The following is a 25,358-nucleotide window of genomic DNA, read 5'->3' as shown; positions in this document are numbered from 1 at the left end:
ACTCCACACATTGAAAACTGGGCTCTGTTCTTTCTCTGCAAACTGCTCCTGCCTCAGTCTTTCCATCTCAGACCTTGACCTCCTCCCACGGCACAAGCTTTGGGGTTGACCTTGGTTCTTTCTCTCATGCCCTCCTCCAAGTCACAGCAAATCTGGCAGGCCCTCCCTCAGATTCCCAGGGACTGTGGAATATGGCTGCTTCTCACCACCCACAGCCACCTCCCTCTTGGAATGTCACAGCCCCCAGTCCCTGCACTGAACCCACCTTGCTTCCAACTTGTCCCCAGCCTTTTCCCTGCTATCAAGGGAGCTTGAGTCCAATTCCATCCTGGCTCTGCTCAGCACCCTCCATTGGCCATCGTCTCCCTCAGAGTCAAAGCCAAAGCCCCTCCGGCCAATGAGGTTTTCTCTCTGTCCCCTCTTCAGCCTCCCCTTCTGCTCACCTCCACCCCACTCCACTCCAGCTCCTTGCTCTTTCTCAAATGTGCCAAGCACATGCCCACCCCAGGGCCTTTGCACCTGCTATTACTGCTCCCTGAAACACTCTTCCCCTAGGTCACCACAGGGCTCGCTCCCTTATCCCTGATCAAATGTCACACGGCCAGCGAGGTCTTCGCTGAGCAGCACATTTAAAACAGCCCTCTCCTCCCACTAGCAATGGGCCCCTGTGGCACCATCTGACACTAGATATTGTTTTTTTGTTTGTTTGTTCTGTTTTGTTTTTTGAGACAGAGTCTCGATCTGTCGCCCAGGCTGGAATGCCGTGGCGCGATCTCAGCTCACTGCAAGCTCCGCCTCCCGGGTTCACGCCATTCTCCTGCCTCAGCCTCCCGAGTAGCTGGGACTACAGGCGCCCGCCACCACGCCCGGCTAATTTTTTTGTATTTTTAGTAGAGACGGGGTGTCACCGTGGTCTCGATCTCCTGACCTCGTGATCCACCCGCCTCGGCCTCCCAAAGTGCTGGGATTACAGGCATGAGCCACCGCGCCAGGCCTGTTTGTTTGTTTTGAGACAGAGTCTTGCTCTTTTGCTCAGGCTGGAGTGCAGTGGCGTGATCTGGGCTCACTGCAACCTCTGCCTCTCAGCGGATTCTCCTGCCTCAGCCTTCAGAGTAGCTGGGACTACAGGTGCACACCACCACACCTGGCTATTTTTGTATTTTTAGTAGAGACGGGGTTTCACCATGTTGGCCAGGCTGGTCTCGAACTCTTGAGCTCAAGTGATGCACCAGCCTCGGCCTCCCAAAGTGCTGAGATTACAGGCGTGAGCCACCGCACCCGGCTGACACACTATATATTGTTGATTGATTTGTCTTCCTTTCCAGAACAGAAGTTCTACGAGGACTGGGGTTCTGCCTTGTTTGCTGCTGAATCTCCATCACTAGGAATAGTGCCTGGCCTGCTAGGTGCTGAAGAAGCTTGTCAATCAATGAGTGGGTTGGGCCACTGAACTACACGGCTCAAGGTCTCATGGGCGATGATTTGAGTCCCCAGGGTATGGGTGTTGGGGGCATTCTGAGCCCAGGGACAAGGTCTCTGAAGAGGAGGAATGACTTCCCAAGAGTAGGGTCTTGTCACATCCCGCCAGACCCTACCCTGTTCTAGAAGAGCAGAGTCCCTTAAAGTCACCCTCTCTTTCCCCAAGGAAGGGGCCCTGGGAGCTGGAGCCTCCAAATCCTAGGTGAAATTGGCCTTCCTGATGAAAGCCCCCCACCCCCAGAGCTAAAGAACCCATAAAAACTCCCTAGGAGACAGAGGATTCCACCGGACCAGGATTCTAGAACCTCTGAGTTGTAAGGGCTCTGAGCTCATAGAAAGAGAAACTGAGGCCCAAGAGGGAAAGAGACTCACCCAGCACTCCCAGTGTTGCGTTTACAGGCGTGAGCCACCGAGCCTGGCTTATTGTTATTTCAGTGTGTATTCCCCCCATGGCAATCCAGGCAGGAGCCCACGCAATAGAACCCCTGGGCATAGGGAGAAGGTCTCGACCTCTGCCCCTGCTGCTGTGCTACCTGGGGCCAACCACACAGCCTCTCTGGGCCCACTTCCCTAGCGAGGGAGCCCTGTGCGCACAGGCTGCACGTGTCCAGTAGGGCTCCTGGCCCCCACTCCTCTAAAGCCCCCCCTCGCGGAGTCGCCAGGCCTTCCTGTTTACTCGAGGCCCCTAGAGCGGCTGGGAGGCGACAGCCTTGGCCTCCTCTGCTCCCCACTTCCTTCCTCTCCCACTTCAGCGCCTCCGGCCCAAGCCCTCAGGGCCCTCGAGGCCAAGACCTGGGGGCTCAGTCTTTGTGGGGGCGGTGGGGGGGCATCCGAGGCCACTACCCAGCGAGTCCCACCCCGGAGCACCCAGGTTATAGAGGCTCGAATCCCACTGGCTGTCAGAATGTTCCAGCACCTTGGGACAAGCCACTGCCTGGAGTGTCCTTAGAGATAAGAAGAGTGTGACAGCATTGACGTTATCCAACCCAACACCACACCCAACTCTCAGTCCACCAGCGGGGGTGAGCACTCACTGACCCTGCAGGGTCCTCTCCTCCTCCACACTCCTCCCTGAGCTCCTGCCTCCACAGGACCCCCTCTGGCCCTGCCTCCACCAAGCAGGATCTCCCGAAGCTGCTCACGGTGTCGGCCGTAGACCAGCAGCCTGTGCGTCACCACCCAACCTGGACCTGCTGAATCAGAATCAGCTTTTTCACAAGACCCCCACCCCAGGATATTCGTGCGTGCACCAAAGCTGGAAGCGCTGCAGATCTGACCTTCCTGTCTGGTTTAAAAACCCTTCACGAGCCTCACCTATTACGTATTTTTGTCCCAAAGGTTTAACCTGAATCTACGAAGACTTTACAATTAACTTTCAGTTCACAGAAATGTTGAAGGATAAAGGAGCAAGTTAAACAACACCATAAGGAAGGACAGGGAATGTAGAAGGAGGAATTCTCTGCAGAACAACTGGTTCCTTCACAGCAAGACGGGGAGAGTGGTCCTAGATTAAAAGAGATCTTGGCTGAGCTCAATGACTCATGCCTGTAATCCCAGCACTTTGGGAGGCCGAGGCAGGCAGATCACCTGAGGCCAGGACTTTGAGACCAGCCTGGACAACATGATGAAATGCCGTCTCTACTGAAAATACAGAGATTAGTCAGGTGTGGTGGCGCCTGTCTGTAATCCCAGCTACTTGGGATGCTGAGGCACAAGAATCACTTGAGCCTGGTAGGTGGAGCTTTCAGTGAGCCGAAATTACACCACTGCACTCCAGCCTGGGCAACAAAGCGAGACTGTCTCAACAGAAATATAAATAAATAATAAATAAATGAGATCTGATGAACATCACAACCAAATGCGATGTGCAGTCCTGGATTGCATGCAAGTTTCAACAAACCAGCTATGAGACACATTTTGGAGACACTGGGGAACATTGCACACGGGCTGAATGTTAGCTATTATGACACTGTGTGTGAGAGTGGCGGGAGTGTGAATTTAGTGTTATTGAAACTCTGAGTTGTGGTTATTTAGGAAAATGTTCTTATTTTTGGTCATACTTTATTTTATTTTTATTTATTTATTTTTTGAGATAGCGTCTCACTCTGTTGCCCAGGCTGGAATGCAGTGGAGTGCCCGGCCTTTGGTCATACTTTAGGGGTAAATTTTTCTCATATTTGTAATTTACTTAAAATATTTTGGCAAGGTCAGGCATGGTGGCTCACACCTGTAATCCCAGCACTTTGGGAGGCTGAGGCAGGGAGATCACCTGAGGTCAGGAGTTTGAGACCAGGCTGGCCAACATGGTGAAACCCTGTCTCTACCACAAATACTACAACAACAACAACAACTGGCTGGACGTGGTGGTGTGTGCCTGTGGTCCCAGCTACTCGGGAGGCTGAGGTGGGAGGTCCGAGAGGCAGAGGTTGCACTGAGCTGAGACCACCTGAGGTCAGGAGTTTGAGACCAGCCTGGCCAACATGGTGAAACCCTGCTTAGCTGGGCATGGCAGTTCACACTTATAATCCCAGCTACTCGGGAGGCTGAGGTGGGAGGATTGTTCGAACCCAGGAGGCAGAGGTTGCAGTGAGCTGAGATTGCACCACTGCACTACAGCCTGGGTGACAGAGTAAGACTTTTGCAAAAAACCAACCAACCAACCAACCAAAAAACACCTCTTTCTTAGCCTCTCATTGCCCTTGTGAGAAAAGCCTGATGCGTGTGTCAGCATTCGAAACCTCGTGAGTCTGGTTCGTACACTGCGAGCCTTGTCTCTTGCTACCGCGACCCCGCTAGCCTGCGTTACAGCCCCCCTCTGCAGTCTCAGCTCTCCCCGCACCCACAGGTCCTTTCCACCTCTGTGGCTCTGCAGAGCTATCCCCTCTGCCCTTCCTTGCCCTCTGTCTTGTGGTGAACTCCCAGGTGTCTTCAGGGCCCTGCCCCAGAACTCTGGCTCAAGGAACCTCCCACCAATAAGTTTCCTCTGAGCTTGGTGCACTCAGCTGCTCAGAACTGGTCTTGGTTGAGTGGGTCTGATGGGATGTTGCGAACAGAGGCCTCTCCTTGTGCCGGGAGCCATATCGCAGCAGGTCAGGGGCCTCTGAGCCTCTGTCTTGCTGGCACGGCAGGTGCTCCAGCAATGTTTGCAGAACGAGCAAACATGCATGAAAGAAATTCCCAAAGGAAGGTTTGCGGTGGCAAGGACGGTGTGGCGGTTCCCAGGGCTTTAAAGCTTTTTGTGGTTCCAAGTTTTTAGCAAAGAGGACATCTGTATCTAGACAGACAGATGAGAAAGGGAGAGAGATGATAGGTAGGTATTGTTTACGTGGATAAAGTGATTCTGTGGTGAATCGTTTGACAATTTGAATCAGCTTAGGTTTCACAAACTGGGACTCACCGGATGAATGAAGCTGTGATCAAAATAAAGATTAGGTAGATCGTAAAGAACTGGGACCCACCCACCAAACCGCCTCCTTATCTTTATTACTTTGTCTTCATCCTGAGACAGAATGGATGTCTGAGACAGTGTGTGTGCGTGTAAGAGTGAATGTGAGTGGTTTATGTGTGCACGTGTGTGTGGTGTGTGCACTGCGTGACTGTGTGAGTGTGCAAATGTGTGTGAGTGGTTTGTGTGTGCACGTGTGTGAATGTGGGCATGTAAATGTGTGTGTGCGTGCCAGTGTGTTTGTGTGTGGGAGTGGGAGTGCAAGTGTGTGGGTCAGTGTGTGTGTGAGTGGGTGACTGTGAGTGTGTAAATGTATGTGGATGTGTATGAGTGGTTTGCGTACACATGCGTGTAAATGTGTGTGAATGTGAGTGTGCATGCATGTGTGCATGTGTGTGAGTGTGAGTGCAAATGTGTGGGTCAGTATGTATGTGTGAGTGCGTGTGTGTGCGTGTGAGTGTGAGTGCGTGAATCCGGTTTGACAGATGCAGGACCCAGGACCTGGAACCTGCTGCAGCCCTGTGTGCCCCACGCTGCCAATGCAGAAGACTGAGGACCAGCAGCAGAGGCCTCCACACAGCCCCTGCCACCCAGAACCCCCTTGGGACAGGATGGCTCCCCCTACATGCCTGTCTTCTGCTACCTCTGCTGAACTCCTGTTTATTTCTTTCATGTTCTTCTTTCAATAGATTCACCTTTTATAACTTAAAATCGTTTATTTTAAGGGAAACTTTAAATAACCAATGGAAATGAAAAACCAGCCCCACTTGCCATGACCAGCCCCAACTGTTCGGATTTCATTCGGGCAGGCGTGGCCCACAGAGGCTCTCTTGGCTTTAAAGGGAGCCCAGCTTGGGCCACATCAGGTGTTAAGGACACATGAGTACCAAATTGCGCCCTTCTCAGTGATGAGGTCAAAAAATGAAAGAGCGCAGGAAGGGTTCTCCCCAGGGGATTCTGGGGTGTCCCCAAGTCATCTGGGGCCCTGCACGCTTCGGGCCAGGCTGCTCTGGTCGGTCCATGGCCGTGGCAATGGACAGCATACACTCCTCACTCAGTGTGTTCTCATCTTGACCTTGAGGTGGAGGTGAGGGGGACATTGAGTCCGTTTTAGAATTGCAAACGCTCAGAGAGGGTGGGCTGTGTCCAGGGCAACACAGGGGGAAGTCCTTCAGGTCTCACCCTGACCATGATTCCCCTAATTTCTTTTTTTTTTTTTTTTTTGAGACGGAGTCTCGCTTTGTCACCCAGGTTGGAGTGCAGTGGTGCAATCTTGGCTCACTGCAACCTCCACCTCTCGGGTTCAAGCAATTCTCCTGCCTCAGCCTCACGAGTAGCTGGGCCTACAGGCGTGCGCCAACATGCCCAGCTAATTTTTGTATTTTTAGTAGATAAGGGGTTTCGCCATGTTGGCCAGGCTGCTCTCGAACTCCTGACCTCAGGTGATCCTCCTGCCTCAGCTGCTCAAAGTGCTAGGATTACAGGCGTGAGCCACCTCGTCGGGCCTCCCCCATTCAATTTCAGTAACATGACTCCCCACCCACCCATGCCACTGAGATGCCCTTTTCAGACCCTCTGAGCCTCTTGCACCAAGGAAGCCAATGCACTGCCCACTGGGCCGGCTGGCGTGGGCTGCCCCCACTGCCCAGGAAGCCCCACTCAGCCCATGACCTTGCTGCCTGTGCAGTCCAGGCCCCGGCAAGGGCCAGGCATGGAACATAAGCTCAGAGCGATGGGGGTCAGGGCCAAGGCCACAGAGCAAGATGCAGAGGAGCCCAGGCTGGCACCGGCTGTGCCTGAACATGAGCCCCTCAGAGCAGGGGCCCTGCCACTCAGCACCAGGTCCTCAGGCCAGAAATGCCCTGTGCGAGGAAGGGCCTTGGGCCTCCCACCAGAGCTAGAGGAGGGGTGGCTGGCCAAGAGAGGCTGAGGAGGAACGGAGGGTGAGGGGCTGGGGACTCCCAGCCACGTGGGCACAAGCACATGAATCAACTCCGACTGGAAGCAGAGAAAAGCAGTAAAACCAAATGTCCTTAGAAATTCCTTTAGTGCTCAGCTGTCCATGAAAACAGGATAAGTGGCTTCCTCCGTCTGTGCTCAGCCGGGCAGGGTGGAGTTGCTGTGCTCAGGCCAGGAGGACCTCGAATCAGGACAGGGGTGGGGCGGGGCTCTGAGCTGGGGAAGTGGCTCCAGCGTTGCTACTTCAGGGCGTCCAGGTGGGTGCAGACCTGGGAGAAGACACTGTCCACGGAGCCCTCGGCGTTGACCTGTGGGGAGATGAGCCGTGAGGGCTGAGTCACCAGGTGGAGCCGGGTGGGCCTCACCGTGGCAGGTCCCAGAGGCCAGGCCTGCCTCCCCGAGCCCAACCTAATTGACGGCAGCCTCTCATTGAACCAGTGGGGAAACCAAGGCCTGGAGAGAGGGGCTGGCCTAAGGCCACACAGCGAGCTGAGGCTGAACCACATAGGAACCCGTTTTTCCCGGAGCTCCCCCTGGGCCCACGGGGCCCACCTTGCGCACAATGCCACGTTTCTCATAGAAGGCGATGACGGGTTCTGTGGCCTTGTAATAGGTCTCCAGCCGCTTTTTGATGGTCTCCTCATTGTCATCCACGCGCCCGCTGGTCTCTCCACGTTTCAGGAGCCGCTGGGTCATGGTCTCGGGGCCTGCGTCCACATACAGCAGCAGTGTGGGCTGTCCGATCTGCAGGTGGGCACCATGTGACAGGGACCCCATTCCCGCCCCCTAGGGCCATCTCCTCCCCATCTTCCCATCTATGAGGCCCCAACAGATACCCCCTCAGACCCTCAATCCCTTCCCCAAGGGAGCCTGAAAGACCTTCCTAAAGCCAATCTTTCCTGCCACTCCCCTGCTCAAACCTCTGCCATGGCTCCCCAGTGCCCTCAGGAGAAAGTCCACACTCTTTGCCAGACTCAGAGAGCCTGACTCTCTCTGTTCTAGGCTCTCATCCACCTCCTTCCGTGCCAGACCTGTGCCCATGCTGTTCCCTCTGCTGGGAGCCCTCTCCCCCAAGCCTGATCCTAACTCGCCTTCACCTCAGTACCAAGCGTCAGGTTTTAGCTCAAAGCTCACTTCTTCAGGTCAGTCTTTCTGATGTCACCCCCTGCCCCCCAGTACTCCCAGCCTCCTGGAACAGCCTCTCCCAGTGCCTTTATCTTTCCTTAAGCAGGTCTCCCAAGGGCCCCTGAGGGCAGGGAGGCACCTGTCTCACAATTTTGGGGTCCTTTGACAAAGGAACAAGGGATGAGGGAAGGGGTGAGTGGCTGCTGAGTTCTGGGGGGTTCTGAGCAATCTCACTGTCATTGGAACGTCATGTCATCCATGGGACGCCTTGGAAAGGCAAGAGGAATAAGGCTCTGCAGCCCCTGCCTCGCTCAATCCGACCACCACAGCTGCCTGCCTGGGAGGGCACAGCCACCCCAGAGTCACCCGTGACTGCCACAGCTTTAGGAATGGGATTGGGACCTTCAAGCCCTGCCTCCTGCTTCCAACTGCCTGGGCCAGCCCCCAAGGCCTTCTGCGCACCTTTGGCCCTGGGCCCCTGTCAAGGCCTTGGGGCGCTGCCTCTCAGGTCAGGCTGTTTCATGCCTCTTTCCAGCTGTGTGACCAAGAGGCTTGCCCAAGGCCACACAGCTGGAAAGAGGCGAGAAGCAGCCTGACCTCTGGCGTCAGACTGACCTGGACCCAGGCTCACCCCTGCCTTCGTCCAGCTGTGTGACCTGGAGCAAGCCCTTTGTCCTCGCCTGTGGTACTCATCCTGACGCTCATCCCTAGCTCCTGCGTAGTTAAGGATGCGGGGTGACAGCATCAGCTGCCTTCAGGGAGGACAGCTCCTCCTGTCCAGTGACTCCGCACCACCCAGCAGCTGCTTCTGTCTTACAGATTGCCATGGGGGCAAAGGCGGGCCTGGACCCAGCAGTCTGACCTCGACTTCAAGGCCACCTGCCCCTCATCATCATCCATCAGCTACTGAGCTCCTCCAGGGCACAGGCTCACATCTCTGGTTCATCTGGGTCTCCAGAACCAAGCACAGTAGGCTCTTTCTACACCCCCGGCAGAGGTGGCAAATCTGGGACAGCCAGCTCAGGCTCTGGGCTTGAGATTCTGGCTGTGGGGCCTCAGTCTCCCGGTCAGGACAATGGGCATTTAGCCTGAGGAGCCCACACCGGGCACTGCCAGTCTCCAGAAAAGCTCTGGGTGTGAACCGGCCACACTTCCAGGCTGATTCTCCCTCCTTTGGTGAAGCCCTGACGCCCCCTGGTGTCCAGAGCCAAGAAGACCAGCTGCCTGGACCCCTGGAGGCCATAGCAGGCCTGGGCCCAGGGCTGAGCCTGAGCCTGCCGCCCTCAGCGGCACCTACAATAGCTCTGGGAGGGTGGGGACTTTTTTTTTTTTTTTTTTGAGACGGAGTCGTTCAGGCTTGAGTGCAGTGGTGTGATGTTGGCTCACTGCAACCTCCGTCAACCGGGTTCAAGCGATTCTCGTGTCTCAGCCTCCTGAGTAGCTGGGATTACAGGCACCTGCCACCACACCTAGCTAATTTTTGTATTTTTAGTACATGAGGTTTCACCATGTTGGCCAGGCTGGTGTTGAACTCCTGACCTCAAGTGATCCGCCCTCCTTGGCCTCCCAAAGTGCTAGGATTTCAGGCGTGAGCCACCGAGCCCGGCCGACTTTCATGAACTCTATTTTCTAGATGTGGCCCTGAGGGTCACAGGTGAGACCACACAGCTGGTACGTGTGAGCCAGGCCAGGACATCCTTCAGAACTGTGGCACCTGACACAGCGTCGGGGTGAAGTCTGAAGGAATCCAGTTAACCCCCATTTCAGATAGGGAAGGTGAGGGGCAGGGTGGGGTAGACACTTTCCTGAGGTCGTGCAGCCATTCAGAGGTCAGAAAATATGGCCTCCTACCCCCAGATAAGGCTGGAAGCTACGGAAGCCCAGAAGGCCCCACGGAGACGGGGCATGGGAATGGGGCATGGGGATGGGAGTCTTATCCTGCCCTAGCCCACTGGGATGCTGGTTAGGCTCCCCGCAGCCCTTGCTGACCTCTCCCTCCTAGGCCCTTGCAGTCCCATCTGTTTCTCCCATACAGCCTTGTGACACCGAGGTAAAGGTGTATGTGTGTGCACAGGGCCATGTGTGCGAGCATGTGTGCATCCCTGCATATGTGTGCTGCATCTGTGTCATGTATGTAGAGGAGTGCGGTATCCACTGCTGTGTGTGTGCACGCATGCACATGCCCGGCCTTGTGTGTATGAACTTGCGGGCTTTGTGCACGTGTGTGTGCAAGTGTCCACGTGTGTGTGTGTGTGTGAGGTGTCTCGCCTGGGAAAGGTGTGTCTGCAGGGTGCCCGTGCTAGGAAGCTCAGGGCTATCATTTTCCAGGCCTGCTCTTTCCAGCCAGGCTCCTCATGAGCCCTGGAAGGAGACCGAGGTCCCTTCATGGCATTTGCAGCCTCCAGCCAGGCTGGAACATCCCTTGTCGCCCTGCCCGCATATTCTGTTCTCCCCACACTGGCCTTGCCTTTCCAGCCCTGCCAATGCTGTTCCCTGCCCTTCTGTGTGTTTATGGGGAGCCAAGCCCCACATATGAAGGGCACATCCTGTCCAGTCCCCACACTGCCCCTTAAGGCAGCTGTGACCTGGTCCCCCCATTCCCTGCATTTTGCAGATGGGAAAACTAAGGTTCAGGATGGCCCAAGATCTCAAGCCGTTGAGCTGGAATCTGAGCCCAGGTTTGGGAGCTCCCCTGCCTGGCGCTTCCCCTTCTACACATTTTCTTCTGCCCTTCCAGGAAATCTTCCTGGTTTTCCTCCTCACCCACACTCCACGCATCAGCCTCTGCTCAGAACTCTGACCTGCATCGCAGCCCCCGCAGGCCCGCCCACGGCGATGGGAATCTCATCCTGCCCCAGCCCACCAGGATCCCCACTTGGGTCAGTGCCTTACCCGTCGCTCAAACTCTTCTCCTTGCTGCACCTCCCGCGGGTAGCCATCGATCAGGAAGCCTTTGGAGGTATCGACTTTGGCCACCATGGCATCCCGGAGCATGTCCAACACTGTTTCCTGGGGCACAGCAAATGAGGAAGGGGCCATGAGCCTCTGCTCCAGCTGGTCCTGCCACCTGAAATGCCCTCTCCCCTACACAAATGTCCCAAACAAGCCTCCCCCTCCAGGAAGCCTCCTCGGAATTGTGGGGACCTGGACTGAGTGAATGAATGATGCATTCACTAGACAGTATTCACTGAGCCCCTCCTTCCAGCCAGGTGCTGTCCTGGGTCCCGAGGACGTGGCCATGGGACAATCAGACCTTCCCTGCCCTGGGAAGCTCAGGGGCTGGTGAGGAGACACACACATTCCACAGATATTTCTCCATTTCCAAGCATGGCACAGGTTGTACGGGAAGAGAAGTGGGGCTTCTGGAGTAGAAAATTGGGGGGGTCTTAGGCCAAATCTGGGGAGTTAGGGAAGTCTGAAAGCTGAAGAGGAAAGAATATTCCAGGCAAGAAAGAGTATGGCTGGTTTGAGGGGACAGAGGCCAGGGTGGCTGGAGGATGGAGGGCAGGGGGAGAGTGGGGGGCAGGGCAGAGTCCTGCACGGTCTTGGGAGCTTCTGGAAGGAACTTTCTGTCCAGGGCAATGGGGAACTACAGAAGGGTTTGGAGCCGGGGCGGTTACGATCAGCTTTGCCTGTGTGTCGTGGGCTTTGCTGCTGGTGGGACACCCAGTCAGGGCTACCATCGTCCCCTGCCCCTCTCCCCACCAGGGCCCACTCACCAGCGGAACCAGCTGTCCCTTCTCCATGATTTCCGACAGCTTCTTGCCCCTGGCCGAGCCTGAGCTGACTTCGGCCCGCAGGAGGTCCCCGGTGGAGAGGTGGGTGTAGCCATACTTCTGCACGATCTTCTCACACTGGGTGCCCTTCCCCGAGCCAGGCCCGCCTGCAAACGCCCGCCCATTCACAAACCCCAAGACACAGGGTCCCAGGAGGGACAGAGGCTGCCAGGGTCTCCCGGCGAGGGAGGGGCAGAGCCCAGGGTGCAGCCCCAGGCCCGGGCTCCCTCCAGCGCCTCCCTCCAGCAAGAAGACCCTTGCCGCACCATCCGCCTGCCCGCAACTCACCCACCACAAAGATGATCTTGGTTTTCTTCAGCTTCTCTGTGGGAGAGAAAAGGGGAGCAGGGCTCAGTCACTCGCTGGACCCACAGCCAGAGGCACCTCTGGAGTCCCAGGCCTGTGCTGGGCCCCAGGCGGAGGGACAGACACCGCTGGCGCTCCTGTCAGGGAGGCAGACAAGTCACAGCCCAGAGTGAGCAGGGATGTGAATAAGCTCAGAGCCTGGGAGAGGTCTGGGAAGGGAGGGCGCCCCAGGCAGCCAGACGGGCGGAGGCAAAGGCCTAGAGGCTAAGTACTCTCCGCGCAGCCAGTGGGCTGGGCCGCCAACCCTCATGGCGCCTCCCTGTGGGTGGCTGGACCCCAGGGGCCGGTCACCTCTGGCCCTCAGATCGTCTTCTCTGCGGGGGTCACTCGAGGAGCAGCAGCCCATGGTCCCGTCCTGCCGTGTCTCCCGTGTCCCCTGCCCTTCCCCTCTCAGGCCCTGGGCTGGCCCATCACCCGCCTCCCCTGGCAGTGCCAACATGGGCTTAGCAACCACAACATATGTTGCCATGGAGATGGTTGCCGGGGTGGAGGGCTGTGGTGGGCACGTAGAACTCTTGCCCAGAGAGGGTGGTGAGCTTGGCTCCAACCTCTGTCTCATCCCGCCTGCTGTTAGATCCCAGCAAGGCCACAGCCCCACCGGGCAGAGGGAAACTGAGCTCGAGAGAGGCAGGGCCTGCTCAAGGGATGCCAGAACCCAAACCGGAACCCAGGCTCCTCCCCTGGGCTCTCAGGCTCCCCACTTCCCAGGGAAATAGAGGACCTGGCTGTATCCCACCCTGCTGTGTGACTTAGGAAAGGCCTGTCCCTCTCTGGTTCTCTGCCCCTTCCAGTGAGGGTGGGCCTTGAGGCTGGAGGGAGGAGGTGGGCTGGGTGGCTCCCAGGGGCCCTCCCAGCCACGAGGCTGGAGCCCTATAGGAGCTGTCAAGAACAGCTCCTCCCGCGGGCTCCTGTCCCAGGGGTGGGGAGGCCGCAGCCCTGTGGCTGTTGATATTTGGAGCTCAGGCAGCAGCAGCAGCAGGCCCGCCGAGCGTCTTTAAGAGCTGCCCAGGCCAAGGCACAGTGCCAGGGACTGGACGGATGGTGCTGCCAGCAGCTGCGGGCGGGCCCGTTCTGGACTCTCTGCCCACCCGTGTCTCCCTCTAAGTCCCAGCCCATAGGAGCCAGGAGAGTCCAAGACTTCCTCAAGGCCCACCCTCACTGGATGATAGGGAAACTGAGTCCCCGAGAGGTATAGGGACTTGTCCTCATTAGACCTGCTGTTGTGTGTATCTGTGGCCTCTCCACGGGGCAGGGTCTCAGCTCTATAAATCCAGCATAGAGGGTGTGTGCTGGGGCCCTCAGGAGCCTTGGGGAAGTCTCATCACTTCTAAAATTAATATTGGAGCTGGCACCAGAGGAAGATCCTGGAGGCTCCCAGCCAGGCCCCCTCTGGCAGCCCCAGAACCTTCTCCAGCCCCTCCCAGAATGTCTCCCTGAGAGTGCACCCCCTTAACAGTCAGGCACACTGAGGCCCAGGCAATGGGCAAAAGGAGAGGAGGCTCATACCTTCCATCCTGCCGAGGTCCCGGGAGCCGTGTCGATGCTCTGCAAGACAAGGGCACAGGCTGGGCTGGGGAGGGATTTTCCTCCTCACCCTGACTCACCTTCTGCTAAGCCACACCCAAGGCAACCGGTGTGTGCCAGGCCCGACACGCAGTCTGAGGGCAGAGGGGGCTGCCGGTGGCAGGGAAGGCCCAGGACCTTCCCTGAGAAAGTCACCTTGGGAAAGTGACCTTGGAGAAATCACCTTTCCTCTCCGGCCTCCCTGGCTTCACCTGTCACAGAAGGGCAGTAGCCCCTCCCATCTACCTGGGTTCCCACTGGAGGGGCTGGGACGGTAAGGATGGCACCAAGGGACATAAACAGCGGCCACACAGCTGCAGAGCTGCTCCCCTCTAAACTCTCAGAAAACAGGGCGCGAGGCCAGCGTCTGCTCAGATGCCTTGACGACGCTCCCCAGGGCCGGAGGGAAGCTGCCAGGAGGCGGGAGGTGGCCAGAAACTATGTGTGTCTGGGATGAGGTTTGGATGGGGATCCTCTAACGGACACAGAGGCCTGAGGTGGAGGAATCTACAGGAGCCACTCGCATGAACACAGCCCTTTATAGTTGTCAAAATGAGGCGGTCCCAGGCCCTTCACGTCTACAGGTCCAGCACCCAGCCCCACGCATGGTCCCTGCACCCCCATCCTTTGAGGCTTTACTGCCCCCACCTTGGCCTCAGCCTGCCCATGAGCCCAATCACATCTGCGACCCCAGCCTGTGCTGCCACAACCCCAGGACCTCCCCCACCTCACCCCCCCATCTCAGAATCGCCCCCTGGACACCTTTGGCCTCCACTTCTTCGCTCCCACCCACCAGCCCTCCCCAAGGCCACTCACGACCACCACAGCCACACTTCCCTCCAGCCTTGACCTCCAGCCAGCAACCCCACCCACACTGGGACCTCCACCCCAGGCACCCACACCACCCTCTCTACTTGGCTTCAGGCTCTAAGGACTCCCATCCCTGTGCAGGCAGCCCAGGCCTCTCTCCCCAGCTCCAGACATCCAAGCCCCCCAGACAGGCCCCAGAAGCCCCACAGGCTTCCCAGGCTCTGAACAGCCCTCCCTGAGTCCCAGTTCCAGGCCCCTTTGGCCAAGCCATAGGCCAAGTCAGTGTGAAGGCTCCCCTCTCCTCTCCACAGCCCTGCACAGCCACTGCCCAGCCCTCCACTCCCCAGGCTCTCTCCATCTGTCTGGTCACCACTATGTCCTGTGCTAAGCAAGAGGCCGGGCCACTGCCCCCGCCTCCACGTGGGTCTCAAAGCCTCCACACCCTGCCAGGCCATTTGCAGGATTTTCTCTGGCAGGCATCAGACCGCATCACACACCCGCTTACAACTTTGCATGTGTTGCCCTCTCGGCTCCCAGACAAAGCCTGGGCCCCTTGACATAGTGGACAGGTCCCGGTGAGCTGACCTCTGCTCCCCCTGCAACCCTATCAGTTGCCACTGGCAGATGTACCCAATGCCTGGATGCCTTTCCCCACCTCGCTATTGTGTGGGACTCAGTTCAGGTGCCACCTCCTTCAGGAAGCCTTCCTGGACTCTGCCCTCCACTCCCACACTGGCAGGTGCCTCCTGGAAACCTGCCCTGCACCGCACAACCACGCTGTACTGGACCCCTCTTCTGTGCTGCGGGGGTGGGGTCCCACTGACTGGGCCTGGCACAGGCGGAGCACAGGGCTGGGGAGCCTCGTTTCATCCTCACTGCCTTGGGAGGAAACTGAGGCATGGGGAGGAGGATAGACTGGTTCGAGGGCCGGCTAGGGTCCATCTCGGCCCTGGGTTTCTGCTACTCTGGGCCTGGCACCCAGTAGGAGCTGAAGCGGCTTTGCTGATGTCCCTGCTGCCCCAGGCAGGAGTGGCAGCCACTTTTCCTGCTGAGTATGCTTCGGCGGGGGTAGGAGCTGCCAGGTGCCCCTCAGCAGCTGCCCATGGGATGGGGAGTGTCCTGGGCCAGGAACAACCACAGTGAAGCCCTGAGAAGTGGCCTCGACCCTGCCCTGCCCCCTCCTGGTAATCTAAGCCCCTCCGCCCTGCTGGCACCTGCCAATTCCTTGATCTAAAATAACTTGGGTCGTGAGGAGGCCTCACAGAGGACAGGGGTCTAGGATGGAGTTGGGTTACGGGCTAAGCACCCAGGCCTTATAAGGCCCCTGGGTTGAGGCCTCAGCGACTCCTAATATGACTGGATGGTCTGCTAAGGGGTCTGTGGGGCTGAGGCCCAGAGGGACAGTGACTTAACCCCAATCACAAGGCAAGGCCAAGGCAAGCCCCGGTCTCCCAGCTTCTGACCCAACCTAGTCGTTTCCCAGTGGGTAGCAACTGACTAGGGTTCGAATCCCAGCTCCATCACTCAGCTGTGTGACCTTGGGCAGCTGGTGCCCCTCTCTGGGCCTGTCCTGCTGCTGTTGAGGAGTACCAGGTGGCCACTGAGCAGTGCTGCCAGGAGGCCCCAAGCGCTGGCCCTGGGGCTCTGGTCAGGAGGCTAGGGCAAGCTCTGAGCATCCAGGGGGTGATGCACCCAGCACTAGAAGTGGTGTGACAGTATAGCCCCACCAAGCACAGAGGCTGCCCCCGTCCAGGTCCTCTGGGGCAGGGAGCCAGGCCACAGCTCTCCTTCTCTGGGCCCCAGCTGGGACATACCAAGGGCAGTGACCTGGAGCCCCAGGAGTGCCAGCCAGAACAAAGGGGTGACTATCTGGGAGGCTGGAAGGGGCTGCAACACACACACGCACATGCACACGCGCACACACACACGCACGGATCCACAAAGGCACAGGCAGCGAGGCACAGATCCCCAGGGTCCGGGGAACACAGCCACGCAAACACACACGAATCACAACCACGGATACACAGCCTCACAGACCCCAGAGAGCCCCCCACCAGCACGCCCCCGCCCTCCCCTGGTGCCGCTGCCCCTCCCCGCGGAGGCGCCCCCCAGACACGCTCGGGCACGCACTGACCTGGGGAGGGGTGCGGGTGGGCGCCGGGGCCAGTGCGTGCCCTGCCCGTCCTCGCGGCCGCCGGCAAAGGCGACTATTTATAAGGCTGTCAGCGCGCGGCATGCCGGGAGCCGGCGTTCCCGAAAGCAGGGAGGGCGGGAAGGAGGGAGGGAGAGCGGACCAGGGACTGGGAAGCGGGGCGGTACCGAACCCGAGCCCGGGTGTGCGGCGACACCGCGCCCGGCACCATGTGCCCCGCACCGTGCACCCCCAGGTGGCTGTGCCCACACACGCCAACTACACTTCACAGTTTGCCAAGAGTTTTCCATTGCGGTACCCCCACTGTGCCTAAGGTACACTCCAGGGTACAAGGCCAGGCTTTCCCTATGATAGCTGGAGAAACTGAGGCTCAGAGAGTAGTGGCTCTTTGCGCAAAATCCGCAATGGTGGCAGAGAGACGCCAGACCAGGGAGCAAGGGGACTGAGGCATGGACTCAGGAGCTTTGCTGGCCACAGTCCCCAAGCTCGCCCTCAGAGCCTGCCCAGAGGCCCTGGCCGAGACCCACCTGGAACTCCTCTCCTGTTGGGAGGGACCCTTGGGGCTTCTCTGGGGCTGGAACCCCCCCAGAACCCCAAAAAACACCCAGTAAGGTAGAAGATGATAGAAAACCAGCGCTGCTCCCCTGGAGCTGCCGGGGAGCTCACTTATCCCAGTGAGTGAGCGCTAGGATGTGGGACATTCAGAAGGCTGTGGATAGCTAGAGAGGGGATTTGTGGTCTTGATAAAAAGAATAGCTCCCAGTAATGAGCACTCACTGTGCTAAGCAGCAGACTCCAGCCGCACCTGCGAATCCTTAGACACCGCAGAGGAACCGGAGGCGAGCATGTCAACTACCTTGCCTGAGGTTCCCTAGTAGAAAGCCACGTGTTTACCCAGCGTTTTGCAGGGGGACTGGCACGTAGTAGTAGGTGCTCAGTGATGTAGCCAGGCAGGGATGGGAGCCCAGACAGCAGCCCCAGATGGTGAGGTGGGTTGAATTTGGAATTTGTATTATAGGCCCTAGGGAGCCATAGAAGGTATTTGAGCAAGAGAGTGAGACTACCAGGAGATTGAGAACACCTTCAGTGGTGGTGCCTTAGCAACCACAACAGCCAGGAGACCAGGAGGCCTGGGTCTCTGCTACCTGTGATGTCAGATAAATCCTTACTTCTTGGGACCTTAGTTTCCCCATCTGTGGGGGGGCAGGTGCAGTGGGGTCAGAGTTCTGCATTAGAAGCTGTTTGAAAGGCCCTCTCAAGGGTGTGTGCATTGGCACCTTTGGGGAAAGCTATTGACAAAGTAAATCAAACTTTCAAATGGTCTGGGCATGACGGTCACTCCTGTAACCCCAGCATTTTGGGAGGACAAGGTAGGAGGATCACTTGAGCTCACCTGAAGCCAGGAATTCTGAGACCAGCCTGGGAAACATAATGAGATCCCGTCTCTAAAAATAACACACACAGACACACACACACACACACTTCAAATGCACCCTTCTACTTTAAGAAATTTGTTTCTGGCCGGGCGCGGTGGCTCAAGCCTGTAATCCCAGCACTTTGGGAGGCCGAGGCGGGCGGATCACAAGGTCAGGAGATCGAGACCACAGTGAAACCCCGTCTCTACTAAAAATACAAAAAATTAGCCGGGCGCGGTGGCGGGCGCCTGTAGTCCCAGCTACTCAGGAGGCTGAGGCAGGAGAATGGCGGGAACCCGGGAGGCGGAGCTTGCAGTGAGCCGAGATCGCGCCACTGCACTCCAGCCTGGGCAACAGCGTGAGACTCCGTCTCAAAAAAAAAAAAAAAAAGAAAGAAATTTGTTTCAAGGAAACACGTGGGCACAAATTTGCATAGGAAGGTTTTAAAGTGCCAGCAGGGACTCACTGGGATGATGGCACAGCCAGGGTGGGTGAGGAGTTGGCAACTTTCCCATAGGGTCTGAGTGAGAAAGGAAGCCCAAGTTGTTTGTGGTTAATGGGACAAGAGGCTTCAGACACACATAACATTGGTAACAAATAGGCAAAAAGGCCGGGCGCGGTGGCTCATGCCTGTAATCCCTGCACTTTGGGAGCCTGAGGCGGGTGGATCACCTGAGGTCAGGATTTCGAGACCAGCCTGGTCAACATGGTGAAACCCCATCTCTACTAAAAATACAAAAATTAACCGGGCGTGGTGGCGCAGGCCTGTAATCCCAGCTACTAGGAAGGCTGAGGCAGGAGAATAGCTTGAACCCAGGAGGCGGAGGTTGTGGTGAGCCAAGATCACGCCATTGCACTTCCAGACTGGGCAACAGGGCAACAAGAGTGAAACTCCGTCTCAAAAAAAGAAAAAAAGAAAAAAAAAGAGAAAGAAATAGGCCAAAAGCCCCACTGCACTCTTCGGATCCCACCTGCATAAAAATGACTTGAGGTCATGCGTGGTGACTCACGCCTGTAATCCCAGCACTTTGGGAAGCCGACACAGGAGGATCACTTGAGGCTAGGAGTTCAAGACCAGCCTGGGCAACATAGTGAGACACTGTCTCTACTTTTTCTTTTTCTTTTTCTTTCTTTCTTTTTTTTTTTTTTTGAGATGGAGTCTCACCCTGTCGCCCAGGCTAGAGTGCAATGGCGTGATCTCGGGTCACTGCAACCTCCGCCTAGCGATTCTCCTGCCTCAGCCTCCCAAGTAGCTAGGATTACAGCCATGAGCCACCACACCTGGCTAACTTTTTGTATCTTTAGTAAAGACGGAGTTTCACCATGTTGGCCAGGCTGGTCTCAAACTCCTGACCTCGTGATCCACCGTGTCAGCCTCCCAAAGTGCTGGGATTACAAGCATGAGCCACCACGCCCGGCCTCTCTTTTTTAATTATTATTAAAAGTAGTAAATTTTTAAAAGACTCCAAATATGCAAGTATATTTGTGTGTGTGTGTGTGTGTGTAAAATCTATTCTCAGACTTTTCTCTCTTTTTTTGCACCTTAACTCTACAAAGTTAAAATTACATTGTCTTACAATCAAATTGAAAACATCTTAGAGTGGGTGAAATGAAACAGGACAGAGAGGACAGGTGTGTGCCTACGACCGCCTGGCTAGAGGTGACACTTCCACTTCCTACTTAAAGGCTTCTCCAGGCTTTTTTTTTTTGAGATGGAGTTTCACTCTTGTGGACAAGGCTAGAGTGTAATGGCATGATCTCAATTCACTGCAACCTCTGCCTCCCAGGTTCAAGCGATTCTCCTGCCTCAGCCTTCCTGAGTAGCTGGGATTACAGGCATGCGCTACCACACCCAGCTAATTTTTATTTTTAGTAGAGACGGGTTTTCTCCATGTTGGTCAGGCTGGTCTCGAACTGCTGACCTCAGATGATCTGCCTGCCTTGGCCTCCCAAAGAGCTGGGATTACACAGCACTTTGGGAGGCCGAGACGGGTGGATCACGAAGTCAGGAGATCGAGACCATCCTGCCTAACCCGGTGAAACCCCGTCTCTACTAAAAAAAAAAAACAAAAAAAACCACACAACTATCCGGGCGTGGTGGCGGCACCTGTAGTCCCAGCTACTCAGGAGGCTGAGGCAGGAGAATGGCGTAAACCTGGGAGGCAGAGCTTGCAGTGAACTGAGATCCGGCCACTGCACTCCAGCCTGGGGGACAGAGCGAGACTCCGTCTCAAAAAAAAAAAAAAAAAAAAAGAGCTGGGATTACAGCGTAAGCCACCACACCCAGCTGGCATTTTATTATTTTATTTATTTGTTTATTTGTTTATTTATTTATTTATGAGACGGAGACTCACTCTGTTGCCCAGGCTGGAGTGCAGTGGCATAATCTTGGCTCACTGCGACCTCTGCCTCCCGGGCTCAAGAGATTCTCCTGCCTCAAGTCCCCCAGTAGCTGGGACTACAGGCACGTGCCACCACGCCTGGCTAATTTTTGTATTTTTAGTAGAGGCAGGGTTTCACCATATTTGCCAAGTTGGTCTTGACCTCCTGACCTCAAGTGATCCACCTGCCTTGGCCTCGGCCTCCCAAAGTGCTGGGATTACAAGCGTGAGCCACTGCGCCCAGTCCCCCAGGCTTTCTTTTTTTTTTTTTTTTTTAAGAGACAGGGTCTCACTTTGTTGCCCAGGCTGCAGTGCTATGTCAAAATTATAGATCACTGCAGCCTCAAATTCCTGGGCTCCAGCAATCCTCCTGCCTTGGCCTCCCAAAGTGCTGAGATTACAGGTGTGTGCCACAGGGCCCAGCCACCCAAGCATTTTTGTTTTTCCATACAATGAGCATATATATATATATATATATATAAAACAACTTTAACATGGATAAATCTTGAGGACATTACATAAGTGAAATAAGCCCATCACAAAAAGGCAAATACTGTATGATTCCTTTACATTGAAGTATCTAAAGGAGTCAAACTCATAGAAAAAAAAGTAGAATGGTGGCTGCCAGGAGCTGGGGAGGATGAGGAAGGGAGGATTGCTGTTTAATGGGTACAGAGTCTCAGATCTGCAAAATGACGAAGTTTTGGAGCCCTGCTATCCAACAGTGTGAAAATTGTTAAGATGATTAATTTTCTGTTATATGTTTTTTGCCGCAAGTTTTAAAATAAAATAAGTAATTTTTTTAAATTAAAAAATCAGGCCGGGCGCAGTGGCTCAAGCCTGTAATCCCAGAACTTTGGGAGGCCCAGGCGGGTGGATCACGAGGTCAGGAGATCGAGACCATCCTGGCTAACATGGTGAAACCCCGTCTCTACTAAAAATACAAAAAACTAGCCGGGTGTGGTGGTGGGCGCCTGTAGTCCCAGCTACTTGGGAGGCTGAGGCGGGAGAATGGTGTGAACCCGGGAGGCGGAGCTTGCAGTGAGCCGAGATCGCGCCACTGCACTCCAGCCTGGGAGACACAGCAAGACTCCATCTCAAAAAATAAATAAATAAATTAATTAATTAATTAATTAAAAAATCAGTTTTAAGTATCTGTTTTATTTTATTTGCATGTGAACTATGGATTTTCTACCAATTCTGGAATATTAACGTTTCAGAATTTTATTTCCCAGGTATAACCTAACAAAAGAAAAAAACAGAGGGACAGAAAAACTGGAAGAGGGAAAGAAAAAAGAATTGCTTGGAGCCTGGGCGCCGTGGCTCACATCTGTAATCCCAGCACTTTGGGAGACTGAGGCAGGAGGATCGCTTGAGCCCAGGAGTTTGAGACCAGCCTGGGCAACATAGCAGGACACTGTCTCTAAAAAAAAAAAAAAAAAAAAAAAAAAAAAGTTTTAATTATCCAAGTGTGATGGTGCATGCCTATAGTCCCAGCTACTCGGGAGGCTGAGGCGGGAGGATTGCTCAAGTCCAGGAGGTCAAAGCTACAGTAAACCGTGATCACACCAGTGTACTCCAGCCTGAGACACAGAGCATGACGTTGTCTCAGAAAAAGAAAAAATTGCATGGAGGAAAGATCGGGAAGATTATACCCTAATAGGACTCGGCAATACCCTCCCTTTCTATCTTCTATCATTTGTATTGTTTTATGATAAAAAAATCTAAAAACAGAAACATAGAAAAATGAAACCAATTTTAAGAAAATATTTTAAAATATTTTGTAGCTTGTGACATTTAGGAACAAAATTAAAATGAAAATATTTTGGTTAAAGAAAAAATTCCAGCCAGGCGCGGTGGCTCATGTTTGTAATCCCAGCACTTTCGGAGACCGAGGGCAGAACACTTGAGGCCAGGAGTGTGAGATCACCCTGGCCATCAAAGTGAAACCCCACCTCTACTAAAAATATAAAAATTAGCTGGGTGTAGTAGTGCACGCTTGTAATCCTAGTCGCTTGAACCTGGGGGGCAGAGGTTACAGTGAGCTGAGATCGCACCACTGCACTCCAGTCTGGGCAACAGAGCAAGACTCCGTCTAAAAAGGAAAGGAAAGAAGGGAAAGGAAGGGAAGAGGGGAGGGGAAGAGGGAAGGGAAGAGGGGAAGGGAAGAGGGGAAGGGAAGAGGGGAAGGGAAGAAGGGAAAAAGGGAAGAAGGGAAGAAGGGAAAAAGGGAAGAAGGGAAGAAGGGAAGGAAGAGGGGAAGGGAAGAGGGGAAGGGAAGAAGGGAAGGGAAGAGGGGAAGGGAAGAAGGGAAGAAGGGAAAGGAAGGGAAGAGGGGAAGGGAAGATAGGGAAGAAGGGAAGGGAAGAAGGAAAGGGAAGAAGAGAAGGGAGGGGAGGGGAGGGGAGGGGAGGGAAGGGGAGGGGAGGGAAGGGAAGAAGGAAAGGGAAGAAGAGAAGGGAGGGGAGGGGAGGGGAGGGGAGGGGAGGGGAGGGGAGGGGAGGGGAGGGGAGGGGAGGGAAGGGAAGGGAAGGGAAGGGAAGGGAAGGGAAGGGAAGGGAAGGGAAGGGAAGGGAAGGGAAGGGAAGGGAAGGGAAGGGAAGGGAAGGGAAAAAAATTCCAGGACTTGAAAACAAGCTGGCATGGGGGTTGCAGGGGATGTACCAGGGCCTCCTCACTCTGAAGTTCACATGTGGACCCACCAGTCAGCACGTAGTGGGATTGGGGATTGTCCCAGGGGGCCTGGCTGGTGGGGCATCCGCAGGAAACAAATGGATGCAGGAAACAGCTGGACGGGAAGCCCAGAGAGGAGCGGCTGCCATTCATAGGTTTGCAGCTGGTGGGAGGCGCCCCCTCCCAAGGAGGGGTGGCGGTAGGGCCCTCTGCACAGAGGTGAGGAAGCACTAGCCTCACTGAGGTACCCAGGAGAGGGGTGCAGGCGCAGATGGAGGTGCAGGAAGGCCTCAAATGCCAGACAAGGCTGTAAGTTTGGAGCTGGCCAGTGAACAGGGAGCCAGTGACGGTTTCAGGGCAAAGAGGGCTGTGATGAGGGAGGCTTCAGGAAGCTCACTTTAGCAATGAGTGGGCCAGTCTCCACTGGGTCCCACTGAGGGGGTGAGAGATTGAGGAGTTGGGGACTAGGCCCACCAGAGTCCCACCTCCTGATGCTCCACTGAACTTCCCCCTGGGGAACCAACCCCCTCTTGACACCCCTCCTACTGACCTCTTCCTCCCCCGGGGACAGAGAGAAGAGCCACAGCATTCTGGGAGGAATTCTACCTCGAAACCTCTGCCAGGGCTGGGTGCGGTGGCTCATGCCTGTAATCCCAGCACTTTGGGAGGCCGAGGCAGGCAGATCATTTGAGGCCAGGAGTTCAAGACCAACCTGGGCAACATGCTGAAACCCCGTCTCTACTAAAAATACAAAAATTAGCCAGGCATGGTGGCAAGCTCTTGTAGTCCCAGCTACTTGGGAGGCTGAGGCACGAGAATCACTTGAACCCGGGAGGCAGGGGTTGCAACAAGCCGAGATTACACCACTGCACTCCAGCCTTGGTGACAGAGTGAGACTCCATCTCAAAAAAAAAAAAAAAAAAAAAAAAAAAAAGAGGAAGGCCGGATGTGGTGGCTCACACCTGAACTCCCAGCACTTTGTGAGGCCGAGGTGGGTGGATCATGAGATCAGGAGTTCAAGATCAGCCTGACCAACATGGTGAAACCCTGTCTCTACTAAAAATACAAAAATTAGCTGGACGTGGTGGCATGTGCCTGTAATCCCATCTACTCAGGAGGCTGAGGCAGCAGAATCGCTTGAACCTGGGAGGTGGAGGTTGCAGTGAGCCTAGATTGCGCCATTGCACTGCAGCCTGGGAGACAGAGCGAGTCTCTGTCTCAAAATAAAACCACTTCTTGGACCCAGGTTCCCAGAAGCCTTTGCATGGGGTTGGATGGGTGCCATATTCCCATATCCCCATGTCCATGCACGGCTTTCTGTTCCCCATGTAGACTTTACATGGAGTCCCAGTCTCTCTAGCACCCCCGGCCCCACTGCCACTGTTACTGTGTCTGGTCAGCCCCTGGGCCCTGGGCTATGCTACCTGTCAGCCTCCTGCCCATTCTGCTGTGGTCCCATTTGACTTCTCTAAGCAAGACAAGAAAGATCAAGGCTCTTGCCCCCTCAGACTGACATTTACGGCCTTGCCTTGTGCCATCTGGCCCCAGGCAGTCTCATCTCTCACTGCTCCCTCCTGCTGTAGCCTCACTGCCTACTGGGTGAAGCTGGGGATCCCACCATGAAGCTTCTCTGTGGGCCACTCCTCCCACCAGACACTCCTGCCCTCATCAACTGTCCCTAATACAGTGCGCAGCATACGGCTGCCTATTGGCTACGTGAATTGAGAGGCAGATGCAAGGTGCCATTCATGCCTTCCAGCCCCAATCGCCACCATCCTGGCTGGCCCAGTGCCCAGAAGGGTTCTCTTTCCTGTCCCCAGCAGCTCAGGGGCCCTGGGAGATCCCAGTAGGCTGCCTGCCCGTGTCTTACACAGTCACTCTTTGTTAGGCCTCGCCCCTGAGGGCATCTTATCTGCCCAAATAGTTTGTAATCTCTGGAGTCACAGACCCCTGCCTCCTGCCAACCTGGAGTACACAGCCCTTTTGCAGAGAGGCTGGTGGCAACTCGGAGACTACCACTCACCACACCCCTGCCAGCGTTACAGCCCGCCAGGCCCCCTCCTGCTGGGTTTGGCAGGAAATCGCAGCTCCCAGTCATCAGGTCCCCAGACCCTTAAGGAGCTGAGAGACCTCTGGCTCTGTGGCCTGGGCTGTCTTTCCCCCACCCCTTCTGCACTCACTGCTCAAACTCTTCTCCCAGCTTCTGTGCGAATT

General features: G+C 55.6%; 1 protein-coding gene and 1 long non-coding RNA gene across 6 annotated transcripts; both read right to left on the bottom strand.

Annotated features, from left to right (window-relative positions):
- Nucleotides 1-6,952: 6,952 nt before the first annotated feature.
- AK1 (adenylate kinase 1) lies at nt 6,953-18,981 on the bottom strand. 5 transcript variants are annotated; one of them, XM_077967893.1, is made up of 7 exons: nt 18,872-18,981; nt 13,657-13,695; nt 12,073-12,108; nt 11,728-11,891; nt 10,901-11,017; nt 7,436-7,627; nt 6,953-7,191 (listed from the first exon to the last, which is right to left on the bottom strand). In XM_077967893.1, exons 2-7 carry the CDS (start codon nt 13,661-13,663, stop codon nt 7,123-7,125), a joined length of 585 nt encoding a protein of 194 aa, XP_077824019.1. In that variant the 5' UTR covers nt 13,664-13,695; nt 18,872-18,981; the 3' UTR covers nt 6,953-7,122. The 5 variants fall into 5 exon arrangements, with proteins under 5 accessions (XP_077824019.1, XP_001094708.1, XP_014972255.1 ...); XM_001094708.5 differs by lacking the exon at nt 18,872-18,981 and adding an exon at nt 16,658-16,710; XM_015116769.3 differs by lacking the exon at nt 18,872-18,981 and adding an exon at nt 13,960-14,190.
- A 4,097-nt stretch (nt 18,982-23,078) lies between these two features.
- On the bottom strand, nt 23,079-24,078 carry LOC144335088 (uncharacterized). The gene is made up of 2 exons (XR_013405529.1): nt 23,941-24,078; nt 23,079-23,803 (listed from the first exon to the last, which is right to left on the bottom strand). It is a non-coding gene; the product is annotated as an uncharacterized LOC144335088 (long non-coding RNA).
- Between the last annotated feature and the right edge of the window lie 1,280 nt (nt 24,079-25,358).

This window comes from Macaca mulatta, chromosome 15 (genome assembly GCF_049350105.2).
Source record: "Macaca mulatta isolate MMU2019108-1 chromosome 15, T2T-MMU8v2.0, whole genome shotgun sequence".
In the NCBI taxonomy this organism is placed as follows: Eukaryota; Metazoa; Chordata; class Mammalia; order Primates; family Cercopithecidae; genus Macaca; species Macaca mulatta.
This window is presented reverse-complemented; position numbering and strand designations above follow the sequence as displayed.

Excerpts from the sequence above, each read along its gene's own strand:
- AK1 (XM_002800172.3), bottom strand. The coding sequence starts at position 12,496 with ATGGGCTGCTGCTCCTCGAGTGACCCCCGCAGAGAAGACGATCTGAGG. Across the intron at positions 12,109-12,441 it reads AGACGATCTGAGGGCCAGAG|AGAAGCTGAAGAAAACCAAG; the intron begins GTGACCGGCCCC and ends TCTCTCCCACAG. Across the intron at positions 11,892-12,072 it reads CAAGATCATCTTTGTGGTGG|GCGGGCCTGGCTCGGGGAAG; the intron begins GTGAGTTGCGGG and ends GGGCGTTTGCAG.